General features: G+C 34.7%; 1 protein-coding gene and 3 pseudogenes across 4 annotated transcripts; 1 reads left to right on the top strand and 3 right to left on the bottom strand.

Moving 5' to 3' along the window:
- Nucleotides 1-395: 395 nt before the first annotated feature.
- On the bottom strand, nt 396-5,802 carry AT5G37130 (Protein prenylyltransferase superfamily protein). The gene is made up of 20 exons (NM_123072.4): nt 5,307-5,802; nt 5,062-5,200; nt 4,561-4,892; nt 4,246-4,327; nt 3,907-4,168; nt 3,614-3,672; nt 3,385-3,474; nt 3,158-3,249; nt 2,969-3,067; nt 2,773-2,850; nt 2,489-2,573; nt 2,351-2,409; nt 2,154-2,223; nt 1,927-2,018; nt 1,703-1,765; nt 1,556-1,622; nt 1,253-1,447; nt 1,064-1,180; nt 829-981; nt 396-731 (listed from the first exon to the last, which is right to left on the bottom strand). The coding sequence occupies exons 1-20, from the start codon at nt 5,693-5,695 to the stop codon at nt 621-623; spliced, it is 2,634 nt and encodes an 877-aa protein (NP_198529.3). The 5' UTR covers nt 5,696-5,802; the 3' UTR covers nt 396-620.
- A 610-nt stretch (nt 5,803-6,412) lies between these two features.
- On the top strand, nt 6,413-8,809 carry AT5G37125 (annotated as a pseudogene; the record flags this gene model as incomplete). Its single annotated transcript has 1 exon — nt 6,413-8,809.
- A 378-nt stretch (nt 8,810-9,187) lies between these two features.
- AT5G37120 lies at nt 9,188-9,484 on the bottom strand (annotated as a pseudogene; the record flags this gene model as incomplete). The annotated part of the gene is made up of 1 exon: nt 9,188-9,484.
- A 2,752-nt stretch (nt 9,485-12,236) lies between these two features.
- Nucleotides 12,237-17,556, bottom strand: AT5G37110 (annotated as a pseudogene; the record flags this gene model as incomplete). The annotated part of the gene is made up of 13 exons: nt 12,237-12,781; nt 12,892-13,185; nt 13,324-13,563; nt 13,663-13,968; nt 14,085-14,608; nt 14,814-15,116; nt 15,192-15,347; nt 15,517-15,948; nt 16,054-16,458; nt 16,562-17,000; nt 17,065-17,124; nt 17,234-17,438; nt 17,542-17,556.
- Between the last annotated feature and the right edge of the window lie 2,705 nt (nt 17,557-20,261).

The raw sequence follows: 20,261 nt of genomic DNA, 5'->3' as shown, positions 1-20,261 counted from the left end.
TCTCTATTCTTTCACAACCAGCTTTCAAAAATATTTTTTTAACGAAGATAAGAAAATTTGAAACTTAACCTGGATTTGATAATTTAAAAATAAAATATTGTTTTCTCCTTTAGAAAATCTGTCGTACTTTTGAAAAGAACTTCAAAAAATAAATTGGGTTAAAAGAAATAATACATAACCTTAATCTATATTCTTTTTTTTATATAAAAAAGGGAGGAGAAGACGTCAGATTTTGTTTCTTTTTATTAAAATCTTATTCTTTTAAAACAATTGCTAAATTTAGTCATAAACAAAATTTAAAATAAAATAAAAATAAGAGTAGATGACGTTAACGTCAACGTAAGTTGAATAACAAGATTTTTTGTTTCCATTTTTCTTTTCTGTTTTGTAATTATAATTTAATTTATTATTTAATTTAAACATGATTTAACTAAGCATGCTTTTGTTGGTTAACACGGAAAAGGTGGTGAATAAAAAGGTTCACCCTTCACTTTATAAGTTATATTTCGGTAATGAAGATCCCAAAAGGGAATTTCAAATACAAAGTAAACTCAAAACTCAGAAAGAAAAAAAAAGAACCATTACATTATGATCTGAAACTCTCACAAGTCTGCGTTCTTTTATGTTTTAATGTTTGTAGTCCCTTCAAACTTCTGCGTAACATTTCTGACCTCCTCAAGGCAACTTTCAAGCTCCTTCAATTCTTCAGTCTCACCAAAGCTCTTTCTAGCCTAGACACAAACACAAGAAAATATATCGCCATTTATTTATTCTGCTCAAAAATCTTAGTAATGTTGCAAGTAATTGACCACAAGTTCAGTTTATTACTTGTTTGATTGTGTTCTTCAAATGCATCTCAGCACTAAACAGTTCTCGTTTGCTTTCTACAGACGCTGAGATCTCTATGTACACTCTACAAAGTTCCAATGATGCTCTTGCAAACTTCTTGAAACGCTCTTTGTCTTTCCACATTTCTACCCCCTGAAAGCATTACCGATATGTCATCAAAAGCTACTCAAATATCAAAAAAAAAAAAAAGCTTTACAAACTAGTCAATCATTACCAGATATGATCGCACTTGTTTTAACAGTGCCTCGCTACATATCGTAAGATCTCCATTGATTCTACTCCATCTTGCGTATAATCCCCAGTTTTCAAATGTACTTTCTGTTTTGACAATCTATAAAAAAGAGAAACACATAAGACGAAGAAAAAGAAAAAAGATGTAAAAGTTTTGAGATATTTTGCTAACCTGCTGAATAATTTTCCCAAACAACTCTATGTAGAGTCTTTCGGTCGTTGTTGGTTTTGTCTTTATTAATTCATTTGAAGAAGATTCGTATGATATATTCCTATTTTCCAAATCTGTCATTAAACGGTCCAATAAAACAACACTGATACTCTTGTTTTGGGTCAATCTCATTATCTGTTGTATAGCTTCAAAGGCCTGGAAGAAACAAAAAAAAAAAGCACAAAGATGAAACCAACTCGTTTACATCCTAAGCTAAAATAGAAAAAAATATACAAGAGTAGAATAATTAATTGCTGCATTTACCTGATCAGTATTTCCCACATCCATAGCTACATGGCTGAAATTCTCCCATATCTGCCAGCTGTCTCGGCTGTTGATACAAAATATTTTTCAATTACTAATTCTGATTTTGTTAGCTCAAGTAACAGACCGTAAAGGATAGAGAGATACTTTAATTTAAGCACTTCTTTGAATGCAATGAATGATTCTTTGCTCTTTTTCTTAATCATATGCCTGCACTCACAGATTATTATTAAACATTCAGCACCATCCATAGTATATGAAACATAAAGTAGGTGAGCAGTGAGACACCAAGTTAAATAGTAAGGCATTCGTGAAGAAAACAATTAATTTTCAGCACCAACAGAGCAGACTAGTGTAACTGAAATGCTTACAGACTAGCAATGTTGTTCCAAGCCAGCCAATTGTCAGGATCAAGATGAACAGCTAAAGTGAATGCATCCAGTGCTTTCTGAAGATCCCTGGCCTATTGTATCATGTCGGACATGTTAAATTAGTATATCTCTCAGCCAGCATGACAAGAATTCCAATTGTTTATCAAGTTAGATTTGGAGTGGAAATATATTGCTACTAAGCTATAGGAGAAGATGAAGTAAAATACCTTCAACGCAGCAGCACCAAGAGCAAACCAACCATCTGAATACAGAGAATTTAACGCCATTGCAGCCTCCCTAGAGTAGGAGAAAAAAATGAGACATCTCACAAGTAAATCAGCCTGAAGGGCCAAGTTCATAACTCCATTTCCCTTGTAGAGAAAGAAAAAATTAATAAGGAAAGAACCAAAATGTTCAAACATACCACAGTATCTTCGACTTCTCAAAATCACCGCGATTGTATGCGCTTCGAGCAAGAGCCCGCTGCAAGATGAAGATAATTAGAGCATGGACTAAAAGAGATGGACAAAAAAAGATTTTTCTGTTTTGTATCTCAAACTACCTTAGCACGAACTGATTTGTCATTTGAAACTTCCAGGGCTTTTTCATAACAGGAATCGGAAATCGTAACATCACCCAATGAACACCTGAAACCAATTTTTATCATCAAATTTACTTTAATGTTATGATACAATAATAACTTCCTAGTGATCAAAGAAATATCCGCACATAGATTAAGAGTACATTCAAAGTAGATAATTGTGGCACTTCACAACCATTTAATAATTACGATATATAAGCAACAGGAAAAGAACAGACAAAGAGTACTATCAGAGAATAGATTACCATAATCTTGGGTCATTTGGGCGTTCAAGAAGCCGTGCATTGATGAGATCTACAGCCGCTGATTTCTTTCCCATGGAGCTAAAATTACACAAGAATATAATAAGTTTTGCAACAGAAGATGAAAGCCATATTCATAAAATCAAAACAAGCGAAAGCTGAATTCCATTACAGACGCAGTATTCATAATTTAGTTTACCAGTAGCAGTAAATTAGATTATCCCACAATTCCAGGCTCTCAAATATTGTGATTGCTTCCCCAACATAACCACAACTCACCAGAAGCTCACCATATTCCCTATTGATAAAATCAAAATGGAACGATAAATAAGACCGCAGAGAAACCCGAAAATGATATCTATACATGCACATAAACAGAATATCCTACTTTCTCAAAGCAGGAATAGTAGGAAGATACACTGCATAGCATAAAGGGATCCGATTTGATACTCCAGGATCGCTCTTGCTAATAGCTCCAACCTGATAAAGGAAAACTATCAGAGCTACAATAAAGGACGGAATGAAATAATGCTACAAAATGAGTGTTTGAGCCAGGAGGATATACAATCCAAAAAGAAAACCAAATTGATAAGTATAAGGGCTGTTCACACATACCAGCTTATCCATCATATCCCGGGCGCGTTCCCTTGTACGATATCGAGATGATTCCCATCGAACACGCAATAAGTCACAAAAACACCGTAGCTATTCTATGTTGGAAGGACAAAAAGTCAGTCAGTTTGTTTTAGTTGGATAGGTTGTGACACAAAATGAAAAACGAACAGCTCCATACATCAACATTTAAATTCAGTCACTTTAATTAACCGAAAGACTGAAGACTTACAACAAAATAGGTTGACTTTTGAGAATCAATTGCCTCAATATATGGAGCCATATCCCAACCTGCAGAAAGAAAAAAAGGGTATTAGATTCAACACAAGTGAGTGAAACTAGTCGACACAGAAACAAGAGTAGACAATTGCATCTTCTCTATTCAAGGTTCTTGAATTGCAGTCACAACTAATGCCTAGTGACTTAATTGTAGGCAGAATTGTTAATGTTCTTCTCTATCTTTCCACCTAAGCTCGGTTTTGAGAAATAAACATTGCAAATACTTTTGAATTCGAGTTCACTTACTTTGCATTGCATCGTGCCGACTACCCCTTTCAATTAGAAGGCACTGGGCCAAAATCAATGCCTGTTCAACTGGTTTTAAGGGCACTGAATCTGTGCCAGCTTCACTCTCGTTGTTCACTAGTTTGGGAGTCATAAACACTTGAGGTGTTTCACCTTCCCAAGCTCCATAAGGTCCAACATCAGCTTTCTCAGAGGCCAACCTCACAGCCCCATTGGATGAGCTAGTATTGGCTACCAATACCATCTGTGCCTTTGGCACTACCTATATAGCAAGATCAGAGGAGATTAGAATAACATAGCTGAATCTATATAACAGACAAAATATATCTCATAGCTTACTTGGTGAATAGTACGAAATCCCAGAGCCCCAGTAACAGAGAACTCTAGCCCTGCTGCTGCTTTAGCAGATTCAAGCTGCAACCTGACAAATTTACTCCGAATCAAGACCAATATACTAAAGCAGGAGAGTAGGAAATGGTATGTAATAGGTATCATAAATGAGAAAAGTAACAACTATATACACATGTGCCATACAAGCTCAATTTCGTAACTACATGAGCCGCAAAAGGAACCATAAGGCGAAAGCAAAGTAATCTTGTCACAAAAAGCTATAAAACATGTAAGATGTAGGCAAAGACAAAACCATTAACTTACCGAAAAGGGTCAATCCTTCGATATATATATTGCAGTACACATGCTTCCAGATGGATGATTGACGTGATGGATGAAGCTTCGTCTTGTAGCAACTTGGCACCCCAGTAGCTTTCGACTTTTTCCAATGCTCCAAAATGGTCTAGAGCTTCGGCCATGTAAACTTGCAACATCTCAAACAAAGATGAAGATGGCTCGTGAAGAACTCTTTGATGAATAAGTAAGACTCTGACAAGCCACCATGAAATACTCCTAAGTTGAAAAGTTTCAGAGGCACTTGTCTCAAACAACAAATCTTTCAACTTTAACAGCAGCAATCTAGCAAAAACTAAATGCTGCAAGGAGAAAAAAGTAGTTTGGGTTACACAAGAGTTCACTACAAACAAATACAGAAATGAATGCCTAGGATACACAGCTTAGACCCTTGCAGGATATAATCATCACACAGACTATGGAGAAAAAACTAGGCAACGAACTTGAAAAGATACAGAAGGGAGATAGTACCTGGAGATTAGAAAACTTCCCGAGCAAGTCAGAACCTGCAGACATGAGATGAATCTTAGCCCAGTTCTCCCATTCAACCAATTCCTTACTTTCTGGTACTCTAAACGGTAACGAACATTTTGTTGATCCTTGCGTCGACCTAAGAGTTCAAAAGCAAACAAACGACTCAATGCAAATAACCAGAATCCAATTCGAGTCCAAAATTTCTCAATATTGGAAATTCAAAGTTAAAATAGGCAACTTACCCGGTCAAATTGCAACAAGTGAACCAAAAAGCAGCCGCGATTGCTAAGCACATCACAAGAAAAGAACGCCGAGCCTTATCGATTTCATCCGAAGAATCGTTCAACACGAACGATTCGACTTTGTTGAGAAGCTCGGAGTAAACTCGCTCGGCGGAATCAACCGGGTCGAACTCGTACTCTCCGAGTATTAGATTAGTAGCTTCGGAGGCTAAAGCTTCAAGATAGTTCCCAGCCTCGATTGAAGACAAAAGGGACTTTATAAGAGAGTCGTGTGGATGGGTTCCGGGTTGGGATTCATCGAGAGGAGGATCTGATAGTGGCAAAGAGACGGTGCACCGGATGAGACGGAGTTCGTACCCGCGAAGAATTTTAACTTCCCCGCCGACCATGGTGGTACGAATAATCTACTGAGAACACAGATCAAAAGTGCAAGGTAAATTTCTTAGCTAGTGTCTCCTTTTTCTTTGAGTTTTCGATGATGGTCTCTTATCCTCTATTTATAAAAGGTCCACTTCGTAACCCTAATTTTATGTGAGATATATATGGTTAGAGCTGGGAAAAAAAACGAGAAAATATCGTTTAATACGCAAACTTTTAAAAAGTAGTCATTTAATACGTGAACTTCGTATACATGTAAAAATTGTTGATTGGTCATTTCACGTAATCATAATCAGGTCAAAATCCACACGACGTTATTTAACGTTACCAGACCGATAACGGTATATCTTTTTGGCAGAAAAACGGTCTATTTCCCCACGATAACTATCATATCTGGCTAAATAAACCCCGATCTTTGACCTCTATCTATATACCCATGAAACAGAAGTTAAACGCTTATTTCCCCACTAATTGAAAGTTCGAGAGCCTAATGTCCATGAATCGTAAGTTCGAGATTTAAAACCCCATAGCTCTGGGTTTAATTGGTTTACTGTATACCAAACCGATGATTTAACCAAATAAATCTAATTAGAACCAGCCTAAACCCGAATTACAACCCGTTTAAGACCAAAAAACAAATCGAAACCAAATCGAAAAATTCCCAAATTTCTCACGACGAACCCTAGAAACCCAAATCGATTTTTCCCAAACCCTAGAAGCTTTGATCGATGTCATTAGTCCTTCACGACCCTGATCTTGTTGGTGATGTCGATTCCGAAGCTGAAGAAAGAGATGAGTTTCACATGGAAGAACTGCTAAAGGAGTGGACTGACGAACCACCAATTCGCCACGATATGTACCCGGAGAGTGATGATGAAGAAAAAACCGAAAGATTTGACACAGATATAAGGCGTGGTGATGGTTATTTGTACCACAAGCAGAGTTTTTTCAGTGGGTTGCGTTCAAAGAGGCGGTTGTTGATTACGCTCTCAAAACCGGATGCAATATAAAGCAATACAGGTATGATAAAGATAAAATTGGGTTCATTTGTGTTGGTTGTGACGGTAAAAAAGGTGGAGCTAAGTGTGAGTGGAAAATTTATGCGGCAATTCTCCCGAGTGATAATATGTGGAAGATTAGGAAGTTTGTTGATACATATAGCTGTATCCCTAATGGAGAATGTGAGATGTTTAAGGTGCCGCATATAGCTCGGTTATTTGTTGATAAGATTAGGGATAGTCCTGAATTTTACATGCCCACAAAGATAGAAGAAATCATTAGGGAACAATGGAAGATAAGTGTCACTAGGAATCAATGTCAGTCTGCTAGAAAGAAGGCTTTGCAATGGATTGAGAAGGAGTACGATGATCAGTTTGCAAGATTAAGGGATTATGCGGCTGAGATACTTGAAGCAAACAAGGATTCACGGGTTGAAGTTGAATGTCTCACGAGTGATGATGGTAAAGACATGTTCAATAGGTTCTATGTATGCTTTGACAGTCTTAGAAGGACATGGAAGGAGTCTTGTAGGCCTCTAATAGGCATTGATGGTTGTTTTCTAAAGAATAAGGTTAAGGGACAGTTACTTGTAGCCTAAGGTAGGGATGCAAACAATCGCATATATCCTATAGCTTGGGGGGTTGTTAAAGTAGAGAACACAGATAACTGGGTGTGGTTTATGAAGCTGCTGAAAGAAGACTTCAGATTAAGTGATGGTGAAGGCTTCATCATGATATCAGATAGGCAAAAGGTAGCTTAGTGTCATTTGTGTCTCTTTAGTGTTAGCTAATGTTTGTCTTATTACCAAGGTGTTGTTGGCCTAGTGGTAAATCTTCCAGGTGGAGGTGTTGGGTTCGAGGCACGTAGGGAGGGATCTCTTCTCCAAAGGAGATGAATTTAACCTGGTGTGGGTCCCGCCTCTCGGAGATGTAGGGCCTTTAGGCCTGAACTTCCAGATATTCCCAAAAAAAAATGTTTGTCTTATTGTTTCAGGTTTAATAGCAGCGGTTCAACTTGAGTTACCCAAGATAGAGCACCGGATGTGTGTACAACACATTTATGGGAACTCGAAGAAGATTTATGGCAGTAAAACAATGATAAAACCACTGCTATGGAATTTGGATTGGTCTTACAATGAGAAAGAGTATAAGCAGCATTTGGAGAAGATACGGTGCTATGACACTAAAGTCTATGAGTCTGTGATGAAGACAAAACCAAGGAGTTGGGTTAGGGCATTCCAGAAGATAGGCAGCTTCTGTGAAGACGTTGACAACAACTCAGTGGAGTCTTTCAACGGATCTTTGAACAAGGCAAGAGAGAAGCCATTTGTTGCGATGTTAGAGACAATCAGAAGAATGGCTATGGTGAGGATTGCTAAAAGATCTGTTGAATCCCATACTCACACAGGTTAGCTACTCTATTAAGCCTTGTTCTTTGCAGATTCTTAACATGTGATATAGCCTTGACTCCCTTTAAAGCATATATTTCTCTTACTTTGTAGGTGTTTGTACACCTTATGTTACAAAGTTCTTAGCTGGTGAGCACAAAGTCGCTGCTGCTGCGAAGGTGTCTCCAAGTACCAATGGGATGTATGAAGTGAGGCATGGTGGAGATCTTCACCGTGTAGACTTGCAGGCTTACACTTGTACCTGCATAAAGTGGCAAATTTGTGGCATCCCATGTGAGCATGCATATAGCGTCATCATCCACAAGAAGCTTGAACCAGAGAACTTTGTATGTTGCTGGTTTAGGACAGCAATGTGGAGGAAGAATTACACGGATGGCCTTTTTCCACAAAGGGGCCCTAAGTTCTGGCCCGAGAGTAATGGTCTGAGAGTGTATGTACCTCCTCCAACAGAAGGCGAAGAAGACAAGAAAATGACAAAGGCTGAGAAGAAAAGGAAGAACGGTGTGAATGAGTCTCCTACTAAGAAGCAGCCAAAAGGTAAGAAAAGAATCATGCATTGTGGAGTTTGTGGGGCAGCTGATCATAATTCAAGACACCATAAGAAAGACAAGGTTTGTGGTTAGATAATTTATGTCATTTTGGTTCACTCTTGTTGGATTATACAAACACTTGGTCTTCTTTTGCAGGCTTCAATTTCTTCTTCGCAGCTATCTCAGCCTGAACCAAGTCAAGGTTCACTCACTCAAACTTGAGAAGAAATCGTCATAGCTTAGAAGAACTAGGGTAGAAGACATAGGGTACTTATATTGTGGTTGTCTTTGATGTATTTTTCGACCACAATGACTTATGTATTCTTAACTTATTTATTTTGAATCTTTTGGATGATTGTTGACTTGAACGAATGGAATGTTTAAATTTGGATATTGCTTTCACAAATTTGGATATTGCTTTCTTGATTTCACTTAAACATGCATTGTCATTCACTTAAACACATAAACGAACAAACACAAAGCTACAACAAACATACATTGACCAAACGTACCAAGATCACATTTCCAAACCTAAATCAAACATACATTAACCACACCTAACACATTCATCCTACAAGTTTAGAGAATCCGATCATGATCATACACCCGAACACTACGACAATCATCATCTTCTTATTGCTTGTTTTCGCTTCAGACAAAGCTTCTTCAACTTTCTCATTCAACTCCTTCTCCATGTTCATTTCCACCTTCTCGGAAACCATCTTCTCAAACTCCAACCTCTCTGTTCTAAGCTCTTTCAGCTCCTTCTCGATTTCACCATGCCTTGCTGTCAATGTCTCTATCTCATTGATCAAAGCTTCATCAACCCATTTGAAAATGTGATTATTGTTCCTTAGCTTCATCAACACATGAACAATGATCTTTTTCAAGATTACAAGAATCTAAAACATGAAAACATAGGAATCTACACAACGTCGTTTCACTATAATCGAAACAATGAAAATGTCATTTAATAACGTCGTGTGGTCACATGTGGATTGTTCCTATAATTAGATGAATAGTGACATCGTTTCACTATAATCGACGGTCAGATAACGTCATGTGGATTTTGGCCTGGTCAACGATTAAGTTTATGTGAAATGGCCGGTCAACGATTTTTACACGTATTAAATGGCCATATACGAAGTTTACGTATTAAATGGTCACTTTTTGAAAGTTCGCGTATTAAACGATATTTTTCCCGAAAAAAACCCGGACCCCCTATCCAAACAGACAAAACCGGATTATGATGGATTAGAATTTTAGGAAATTATCTGTTTCGACTTCCTCAGCTCAAAACATTTTCTATTTAGCCCCCGTTATAAAAAAACAAATATTTATCTGTTTATTTTAATTCTGAGAAAAATAGTAAAAGATAAATAAAATAAGGGTTTCTCGCTTAATTTACGACCCAAGCACTATGTTGGATTTTGATCCATAACAATTTCTTATTAGATTTGATGATTTGATCCCTTTTTCCTTTAATTTGCTTGAAATAGATAGATTTTGGATGAAAATTGGATTACAGTTTGGATTTTTTATGATTGCAATTCGGATTTGAATTACATTTGGGATTTAAAATCAAAAGTGTCCTCTTAATAGCCTCTCGTAATAGCTATTGTGACTAGTTTTTATGATTACAATTGGGATTTGAAGGATTTTGAATTTTGTTCTACAGAGATGGTTTGTGAAATATATTAAAACCAAATATTATGAGATTGCTTTTGAATGATAAAAACTAGAAGAAACGGAGAAGAAGGAAAAGAAGGAGAAAGGAAAGGAGAAGGCTAAAGAGAAGGAAATTGAGAAGGAGAAGGACAAAGAGAAGGACAAAGAACAGGGATTTTAGATAGTGTTGTGTTTTTGGCTTTAGATACAATAATTGCTGGATTCTTAGATACAACTAGGATATGACCCGCGGTATACTGCGGATTAAATATTTTATTTATTTTTTTTATCACAAAAGAGAATTTGTTGTTTGTTGTTGTTTGTGTTGATTAATAATTATCGATAAGATTGTGTATGCTTTTTATTGAGTCATAATTATGATATTAGTAAGTCTAATATGTGTTATTTTATCTTCTAAGATTTGACATGTGATAGACCATACCACGGAATAATATTTTATTTTATTTTGCTTTTAAGAAAATTATATAATTTAAACTTTTGGTGTTTTCAAATTTTATCCGTGGAACATATGTAATTTAGTAACTTTGTATTAAAATTACACATTTAAATGTATCAAAGAAGAATAACATTTAGAGGTGTCAAAGAAGATTAACACTTACTGTATATAAATACATGTTGCGGGGATTTTTGGAAACTATTGTACTAATTTATTATAATATATATGTGTTGACACTCATTATTTTGTATATATAATAATATTGTAGCAAATGGTTGAAATGTTAGATTTATTAATTATAGTATTCTGAGTATATTTGTTTTGATATGCATTTATTTATTGGAAGGAATTTTATATATGAATTTAGTATAGTATTATATACTATAATCTATGTTTGTCAAGGGTTAGAGATATTTTGTTTATTACATTTTGTTATTTTATTAATAATGAAAATAAGGTAATTTTATTATGAATAATTATAATATGAAACTGAATTTATTTTTTCCTGTGTATTATAAATTGCAATTAAGAACTCTATATGTTGAAAACAAAATCACCAAATAAAATAAAAACAATATGTGATTTTTAAATGTAAAAACCTTTTATTCTGTAAAATTTTCAAAATCATCTATACTTAATTAAAGACAACAAAAAACAAACAACCTATGTTTAATGACACTTTGACTAACCAATAAAAAAAAAGAGTGATATAACTGAATTGAAAATCATCTCCCATCGGAAAAAAAAATTGTCGAGCTTAAGTTCATTTTTTTGACATTGAGGTTCCTTCAATTCGATTCTAATTTCAAAAGCTTTACTGGGTTTTTTGGATGTCAACAAATCTGATCCTACCATTTCATCAATTAATCACACTATTTCAACAGATCTAATCGAATTCGATTGAAATTTTGATCAATGGAGAAGGCGGAGGATAATGGACATCAAATCAAAATCTGGTTATTGGAGTCTTGATGTTTGGAGTTGTCCGAATTCTGATTCATCTTCCGCTGATTACCTTTTGTTATGTTCAATGTGATATTGAGAAGGTAAACAAACTTTAATGGAATTATGAATCTTGATTGTTCTGTTTTCCTTGATAGATTTATGCAATTTGCCAAAATACAATAATGAGAATTGTTCTTTCACTGCAGTACGGTTGATCTGAAGTTTGGAGGGCATCACAATGGATGTTTCATGGTTGCAGTCATAGAATCGATACTATTCTTCACAAACCTCTCAGACAACAACAATCCTGAAAAGGTACATGGTTCTTAATCTTTAAGCAAGTAGAATGTCTGCATTTGTATGATATGGTTGATATATAGATAATCTAAGTAACACCGGTTAGAATCTGTATTTGATAGTGTAAATTCTTAGATTGAAGTAGCAAATGTTCAACGAATATTGTAGATATAAAACTGCTCTGATAAAAATCCAACAGAAGTAAAAAACAAATGGAAACTAAAGATTCTTAAAAACTTCTTTGAAAACTACATTTTTTGTTTGCTTTTGTGGCTTACCTTCATCATCCACAATCGAATCTTTAATCTTGTCTTTGATGTAACTCTGGATATGGCAACATAAAGTTGGCCGTGTGAAAAGCAAGGCCTAAGTAGAAAAATTCCTACTCTTTTCAAAGATTGACCTTGGCTTTTGTTGATAGTCATTGCAAAGCAAACAGCTAAAGGTAGTTGTGTTCTTCGCATTCTAAATGGCAACTTTGTGTCTGATGGTGCTAGCTTCAATCTTGGAATCAATACTAAATGACCAGCTCTGTCACCGGTTAGAATCATTGCTTGCAAAATGAATGGACCCATTTGCGTGATTCGTAACCTTGTGCCATTCATTAGACCACCTATAGGATCAATATTTCTGAGCAACATCACAGGACAACCAATCTTTAGACGAAGCTTATGGTTAGGCAACCTTGAAACTTTAACACTATTCAAAAAGTCAGGAGTCAATGCCGGATTATTTTTACCACCAATGTCAGCTGGGTCTAAACTGTCTGAACTTAGGAATGTAAACTCCTCTCCTGAAAATTAAAATTTTGGTTAGTTACAGTTAAAGAAGGAATAGCAAATAGAAACACTATTTATATAAGTAAATAAAGTTACAAATCAATGCTTCTGAATTAGTAATAACCTTGGAGGTTATCAAGCATGGTCTCATTTATTTGGTTGACATCTTCGTTGGTGGGACATAATATTGCTTTTTCTTGGAAAAAAATTGGATCATTTTGTTCATGTATCTTTGTAATATCTCCATATATCTCTGTGCATATGGCTTCTATTGGATCTTTTGCTTTCGTAATCAGAAATTCAGAAGGAATAACGATCAAAGCCTCCCCATCATTAGGCTCAACAATTCTACCATCACCTACTGCTAATATCCACTCTGAAAACTCTTTAATATCTTTCGCTTCACTAACACTCAAACCTTAAGAATAAAGACGCATATTCTTTGTCAGAGTCAATACTTTACAATGACTCCAAAGGTAAGATGAATTAAGGGCAGACATAACTCTGTCTGCCCTATCAGCACCGGGGATTACTGGTAGAACTTGTCTGAAATCACCTCCAAAGACAACAACCTTGCCACCAAACGGTTTGTTATCACCATTACCACAAATATCTGACAAACTCCTATCCAATGACTCAAAACAGTATCTGCTCATCATTGGAGCTTCATCCCATATAATCAGAGAAGCTTCTTTGACTAAATTTGCCCTATCTGAACCAACTTTCATATTACATGTAGTAAACTCATTAGGATTAAGAGGAATTCCAAATCTAGAGTGAGCTGTCCTACCTCCTTCTAAAAGGAGAGAAGCAATACCACTGGAAGAAACGTTAAGAACAATGTCACCCTTTGACCTAAGTGCAACAGAGAGTGTTTTCGAAAGAAATGTTTTACCTGTTCCTCCAAATCCATAAACAAAAACTACTACCCCAACGTTTTCATTCACTGCACCAATAATGTCATCGTAAATAGACTTCTGCTCTGGAGTAAGCATCTTAATCCATTTGGCATGTTTTTCTGTCAAATTATCACGATCATACCCTTTCTCATCCAAAATCAAGACATTAGTATCAAACCTAGGATCTCTAGGTACTTGTGGCATAGTCTTATAATATGTAAGTGAAGTACCATTCCTTCTTAAAATGTGATCTATCTCTTGTAGAGCATATAATTTTTTCTCCTCATCAGACAAAATTAAATCTGTAAACAAACAGATAACTAAATGAGTTACAATTAAGCAACGCAAGTTATGTGAATATTGCATTGTCAAACAAAATGAGATAAAATTGAGGTTTTGAAATGATATTAGATGTTACCTGGTCTGTTGAAATATTTCCTTTTATTGTTTTGAATATCTTCAGAGAGATGTTGCCACGTTGCAGCCCACACATTTTCAGGACTAATTAGAGCATCTAACATAATTACGAATAACTGACGTAGATACCCACCACTGCTCCAAAAACTTGTTCTCTTTAAATCATCAATGTATTCCTGATCATTATCTAATAAGCCTAATGCTTCACAAGCATCTTTCCACTCTTTATATAGCACATCATTAACTGTCCTTAGCTCTTCAAAACATCTTGGACCTGGTTGAACATTGAGGAGTATTCTCAAATAATATCCATCTTCTATATCACGAGGAACATAGTTTATTCTTCCTATAGCAAAACCTTTCTTTCTGAGATTAAATTTCTTTTCTTTTGAATCATAGGTAAATCTAGTGGGGATGTCTGCATAAGTCAACTTCCTAGCAATCTTACTAACTTTATTTAATTCGAACCAAGCAAGGAACATGGAGCCATCTAGATCACTTCGGTTTAACACTGTTTCTATTCGCCTTTAAAATAAATAAATTGTTCCCCTGGCAAATGGAACGAAAGCTTCATCACAGCCGTAGATCTATAATGTATATGATATTTTAATATTCTCCAGGCTGCTTCGCAAGCAGAAACATATCTGAAATGCAAAATTATACAATCATAAGGAACATAAATAAATGTATTTTACAGAAATAATACTATTAAATTTTGCATTAAACATACCTGCAATTGAAATAGTCTTCGACTTCATTCTTCTTCTTTGTCTCTGATCCATCTGTATCAGCATTGTCCTTCTGTTTACCATTTTCTTTATTTTTCGAATTTAAAGACGATTCAACAACAACAGTAACACGATCTGGTCCTTTATGAATATACTTGAATATGTATTTCACAGAACCTGATTGGTTACACCACTCCACGTTGATGTGAGCTCTGTATCTCAGTGATAGGGATCTATTATAAGGAATGACATAACGGTTATCGCATTTAAAGTCTTTCTTCTCAACAAAGTCATCTGTTCTTCGCCTTCTGTATATTGGAAATCCTTCTTTATCAATAATGGTTTTTTAAACATGATCTTTCGGATAAAACTTTGAACACTTTCCGTTTTCCATACATGGACATTTCGGGTTCACCACACCACAAGGACCATGAACCATCGATTCCTTTATCACTTCAAATAGCTCAGGGTCTTTCAATTTGTCAGGAATCTCTGCTGATATAACTTTATCAATGTGCTCTGCTTTGGTCAACTTACTCTTTGAATCCAGCCAAATTAGTATATGAGCATGAGGGAGTCCTCTTTTTTGAAACTCTATAGTATACATAGCTGCAATTACACAGAAAACATAATGATTATTATAGTTATCAAAAATAATAATAGAAATAATATAAGAGTAAATGAAACGAATTAAAAACTTCTTACATGTACTTGTCTTCCCTAATAGGTTTTTTTTTAGTTAAATCAAGCATCAGAGAATCAAGTTTCATTTTTAAGATCTTGCATATAATCTCAGGTCTATCATCAGCTCTCAAGTTTCGCTCACCACAAAACCTAATCAGCTCTGGCCACTTTGGATTGCACGTGAATGTGATAAAATAATCTGGAAACCCAAAATGTTTACACAATGCCATCGCATCCAAATACATGTTCCTCATATATCTAGGACCACCTGTAAAAGTAGCTGGCAAATAACATGCTAATCCTTGATCTTTCAAATCACTCTTTCCTTCCTCTGAAGCCTTTTGCACAGAATTGTAATTATATGCCCTCAAACTAGTCTGGTTAAGTTTGATGTAACCAAGCCAGTTAGATTCTATTGCTGTATAAGAATCCACCAAGAATTGCTGCCATAGCCTTCTCGACCTAAGTAAAATATGCTTCTCATGTTTTCTTTTGTGAATTCTGAAGGCAAACCATTGCCTTATAGATATGCACTTGTTCTTCGTTTTTTTACCAGACCCTGTTTGATGTTTCTCAATGCCTATTCTGAATCCATCTTCACCATAAGGGAACAAAAGAGGATATTGTAAAGGAAGATAACACGGAAGAATTTCACTAATTCTTTGTAGTTTCCCTGATTTCTCTTGCACTACTATATCTCTGCTTGGCATATCTATAGTGAAATCTCCTGGAATCAACATGGCTACCTCTGATGTCGTTGGTACATTATACACCCTGCCATCCTTTTCCCGTTTACTAACTATTCTCATATGCAAAGTCTCTTCTGGATTAGCATTGAACCTGTCCCTAGCAGTCCGTAAGTGTGATACATAAGGGTTGATACTATTTAGCAATTTGATCACAGCATCAATAATTTCCTTTCTCAACTCTTTCTTTTTATACTTGTCAGCATTAACACCATTACTGTTAAGAATCAAATAAGTCAAATTTAGAACAGTAACCAATATTAAAACAACATCAATGTCATATACAAAAACATTAGTAACACTATAAGGAATGGACTCACCTGAGTGCTTCCGATCTGTTATCAACTTCATTCTCTGTGTCTACAATATATAACTGCATGAACTTTGGAGGTATATCATTGTCTGGTTTCAAACTCCCTATCCTATGGTAATTCTCTCTGTGAATCTGGAACATTTGAGGACCACCACTGGCTCTAACACTATTTTCTGTATCACCACCAAGTGATGTAAAATAAAATATCATATTGTAAGCCCTGATATTTTCTCTAAAATGTCTACTGATTTCATCGTCATTGGTTGGCAATGCATAAAGTAATTCTGGTGAATTTTTAAGAAAAGGTAACTTCACTTGACCTTGCAAACAACATGATGTAAACTTGGACTTCTTATTCTTGACTGTCTTTTCAATACGCTCACCATGCCACATTATAGCTCCACAATATTCACATGCGTAAATAGGATCACCATGATCAATGTATACTGCATTTGAAATCATAAAATGTTAAATATAGAGGATACACAGAGTACTAATATATATTCATACCTGTTTTGTTTTTTCTTGAATTCATATTAAATTGACGCTCAAAGTCTTCATGTTCTTTTCCTGTGAAACATAGATGTCATTAGAGCTTGTAGATTTGTTACAACCTTGATTTAGCATTTGCAAAAAGTTTATTGTAATTCATTTACAAAGTTTATTGAATATAACACACCGTAAGAATGTTCCTCTATATTTTCATTAGAGGTACGACATCCCAGGCCGAAAGTGGCAAGCAAACTCTTCTCAAGATCATCCAAAAACTCATAATTTTTTTTAACCAGTTCAGTAATCTTAACACCTTTTTGTTTGTAGTTGGTATATGAATCATAATCAACTTCATCTTGAAAACCATTTTCAAGATCATCATATATATCAGACTCTGAACCTATAAAATAAGAAAAGTTCATTATACATCACATACTATAGTTTATTTTAACAGTGAAGAATAAGGAAATCATTATAGTTATGCTTAATATTTACCATATGTTTCTCCATTACTGTCACATTCTCTTAAATTCATTTGATTTCCTGATTGCAGAAATTCAGGAAGAATGGGATCATCGGTTCTGTCTCCTCGTCTACAATGTGTGATGTCATTTATCTTAATTGGAATGTCATTGGTAAAGTTTCTAAACAATCTTTTATCTTTAGACGGGTTTGATGTCTCTCCTTGTTCCAAATTAGTTGTTGTGAATGAAGAACTTAGGTTGGAATTTGGTCTATGATTTCCTGAATATAACAAAATGTTAGATAGTATTAAACAACATGAGACTCACCAAGTTGTAAACCATGACTTACTAAACGGATACTGAGAATCATTTTGCATCTGAAGGTAGATTATCATCATATGTTAAATGCCTTCGATATGATTGAATAGGACTTGAAAGATCGATTCCTGCTGGCATTGTTAACATTTCATAAATAAATCTTGTTAAATGTAGTTATGTTATATAGGAAAACCTATAAAGCTTAAATATATAATATAGATTGATCAGTAAACTTAACTTGTTTTTGATGTTAAACATGACTCCAAAGTGCCAGCGTTTGGCTAATGCTTGGTGTATGAACTCTTTGATTTGTAATATCACTTAGAACCCTATTAAAAACAGAACTAACTGGCACTGAATTCTTCACACTTGGTCCATTGAATGACGGGGGTGTATTTTCAGAAGTTTCTTCATGTCTAAACTGCTTATTAGTTGTGTTTTGAATAACATTAGACAAATCTGAAAATTGAGTTTCAAGAATTTTTTTCCTTTTAGACATGGAGAACAAAGAAAAGATACCAGTGAAAACGTGATAGCTAAACACTCAAAACCTTATGAGAAATAACTTTTCTATAATATGTTAACCTAGTTATGTGCTCTTTTCTTTGTTCTCCGGCCAGAAAAGATTGACAGAATATTTGCTTTTATGTTATTTAACTAAACTGATTAAGATATCACCTATTTATATGGAAACAGTTTATAAACTTTGTTATTTTGTTTTCTTAAAGAGAACTTTATCTAAATTTTCTAATCTATGAAGATCTTTTTTTTTTTTTTACAGAACTCGAGCACTAAAGGAAATAATTGAGATTGGGAGAGTCTTTCTTGGTATGAATTCTCTCAAGTCTATAACCCAATGACTACTTATTTTAAGGTAAATTCTTGTTTTTTTTATAAGAACTAAGTTATCAACGTTTTGTTTTTCACATAGATTAAGATTCATAAAATAAAACATTCTTAAACCATTACAAAATATAATAGAATCAAAAAATTAAGAGAGAAAGAAAGAAACAAAAAGAACAGAGTTTAACTTTATAAAAAAAAAAACCAAACATACACTTCATCATAGCTTTAGTTCTTCTCAACGACCTCCATCATTATATCGTCCTCATCATCTTCAATCATGTATCCATGGCTACATTTCAAAATCATCTTGGGAATTAGTAATGTTAACAATTAAAGTTTCTAAAAAGCCAAAATATAGATACTTACAGGTAATTTGGAATATCAATTTCTTTAGATTTAGGATTGATGTATAGCTTTGAAAAGCCAAACTCACTGTGGAGAACATTCTTACCTGTAAAATTAAAAAAACATGTTAAGATTATAATGAAGACATAATCTTTAGTATTATTTAGAAGTCAAATTCAAAGTAATGACCATGATAATTTGTGATTCTCCAGTTTTGGAGAACAGCGACAATTGGTTCATAATTGTAAGTAATCAAACTGATTCTCTTTGACCAGTGGTTCACAAACCACTCACACATCTGTCCAACAGCAATACACCTTATCTTTTTTTCCCTAGAAAGAAAACTCAATATCATCACTAACGACATTATTAATGATTATCTTCTAAGAGTAGAAATAGACTACAATATTGTTCCTTAAGAAAAGATTTACATGTTGTCCGCAATCGTGAATTTCACATATCTTGTTTGATAATATGTCTCTCTTTGACGACAGACAAATGGGAATCTCCTACTGTTAGAAACCCTTATAATAATACTTACTGCATCTGATACAACAAATATAGTGTAAGTTCAGATAAATGTTACACACTAGTGTCGCTATTAGACACAAACTATATTGTCTAAAATGATATACTTTCGAAATGTAAGGGTTTCTAATAAGTTATAGAAAACAGTGTAATAAATGATATCAAATAGAAAATAAGAGATTACCAAATAGAAAATCCATATCTTGCGGTGCAGCATTCTTAACATCAATCGGAGCCACAAACTCAAAAAATCTACTTGTTGAAAGAGAAGGAACAGGCCACATGTTTGTTCCTCTCAGAAACTTGATCTGTTTTGAACAGAATGAGTATCTAACAGGCATGGTATTAACCACAACTTGAAAGTCGGACATGTAATACCAAAAACCCTCTTTGAGTACATCCTTGTAGTTCCACTGAATGATGCCTTCTTGAATAGTTGCATCAATTCGATTATACTACATAAAAATTACAAAATTATAAATTAGGGTTTCCTATGTCAGATAAAAGGTTCATCATCTCCATTGAGATTGATAAGCCGTGCTAGTTTATTTTAGAGGAAGACTCAAAAAAAACTAAAATCAAACTGTAAACACAAAGTTGGAATTGGCTAGTTTATATTAGAGGAAGAGTTGCAATCATTGAGAAAACAGTTCTTTAACATCCAAGAATCGAGAAACTGAAACGTTATATATTGATTAAATATTAATAATATTT

The sequence above is a fragment of the Arabidopsis thaliana genome, chromosome 5 (genome assembly GCF_000001735.4).
Source record: "Arabidopsis thaliana chromosome 5, partial sequence".
In the NCBI taxonomy this organism is placed as follows: domain Eukaryota; kingdom Viridiplantae; phylum Streptophyta; class Magnoliopsida; order Brassicales; family Brassicaceae; genus Arabidopsis; species Arabidopsis thaliana.
Note: the sequence above shows the minus strand (reverse complement) of the source record. Positions and strands in the feature narration are given on the sequence as shown.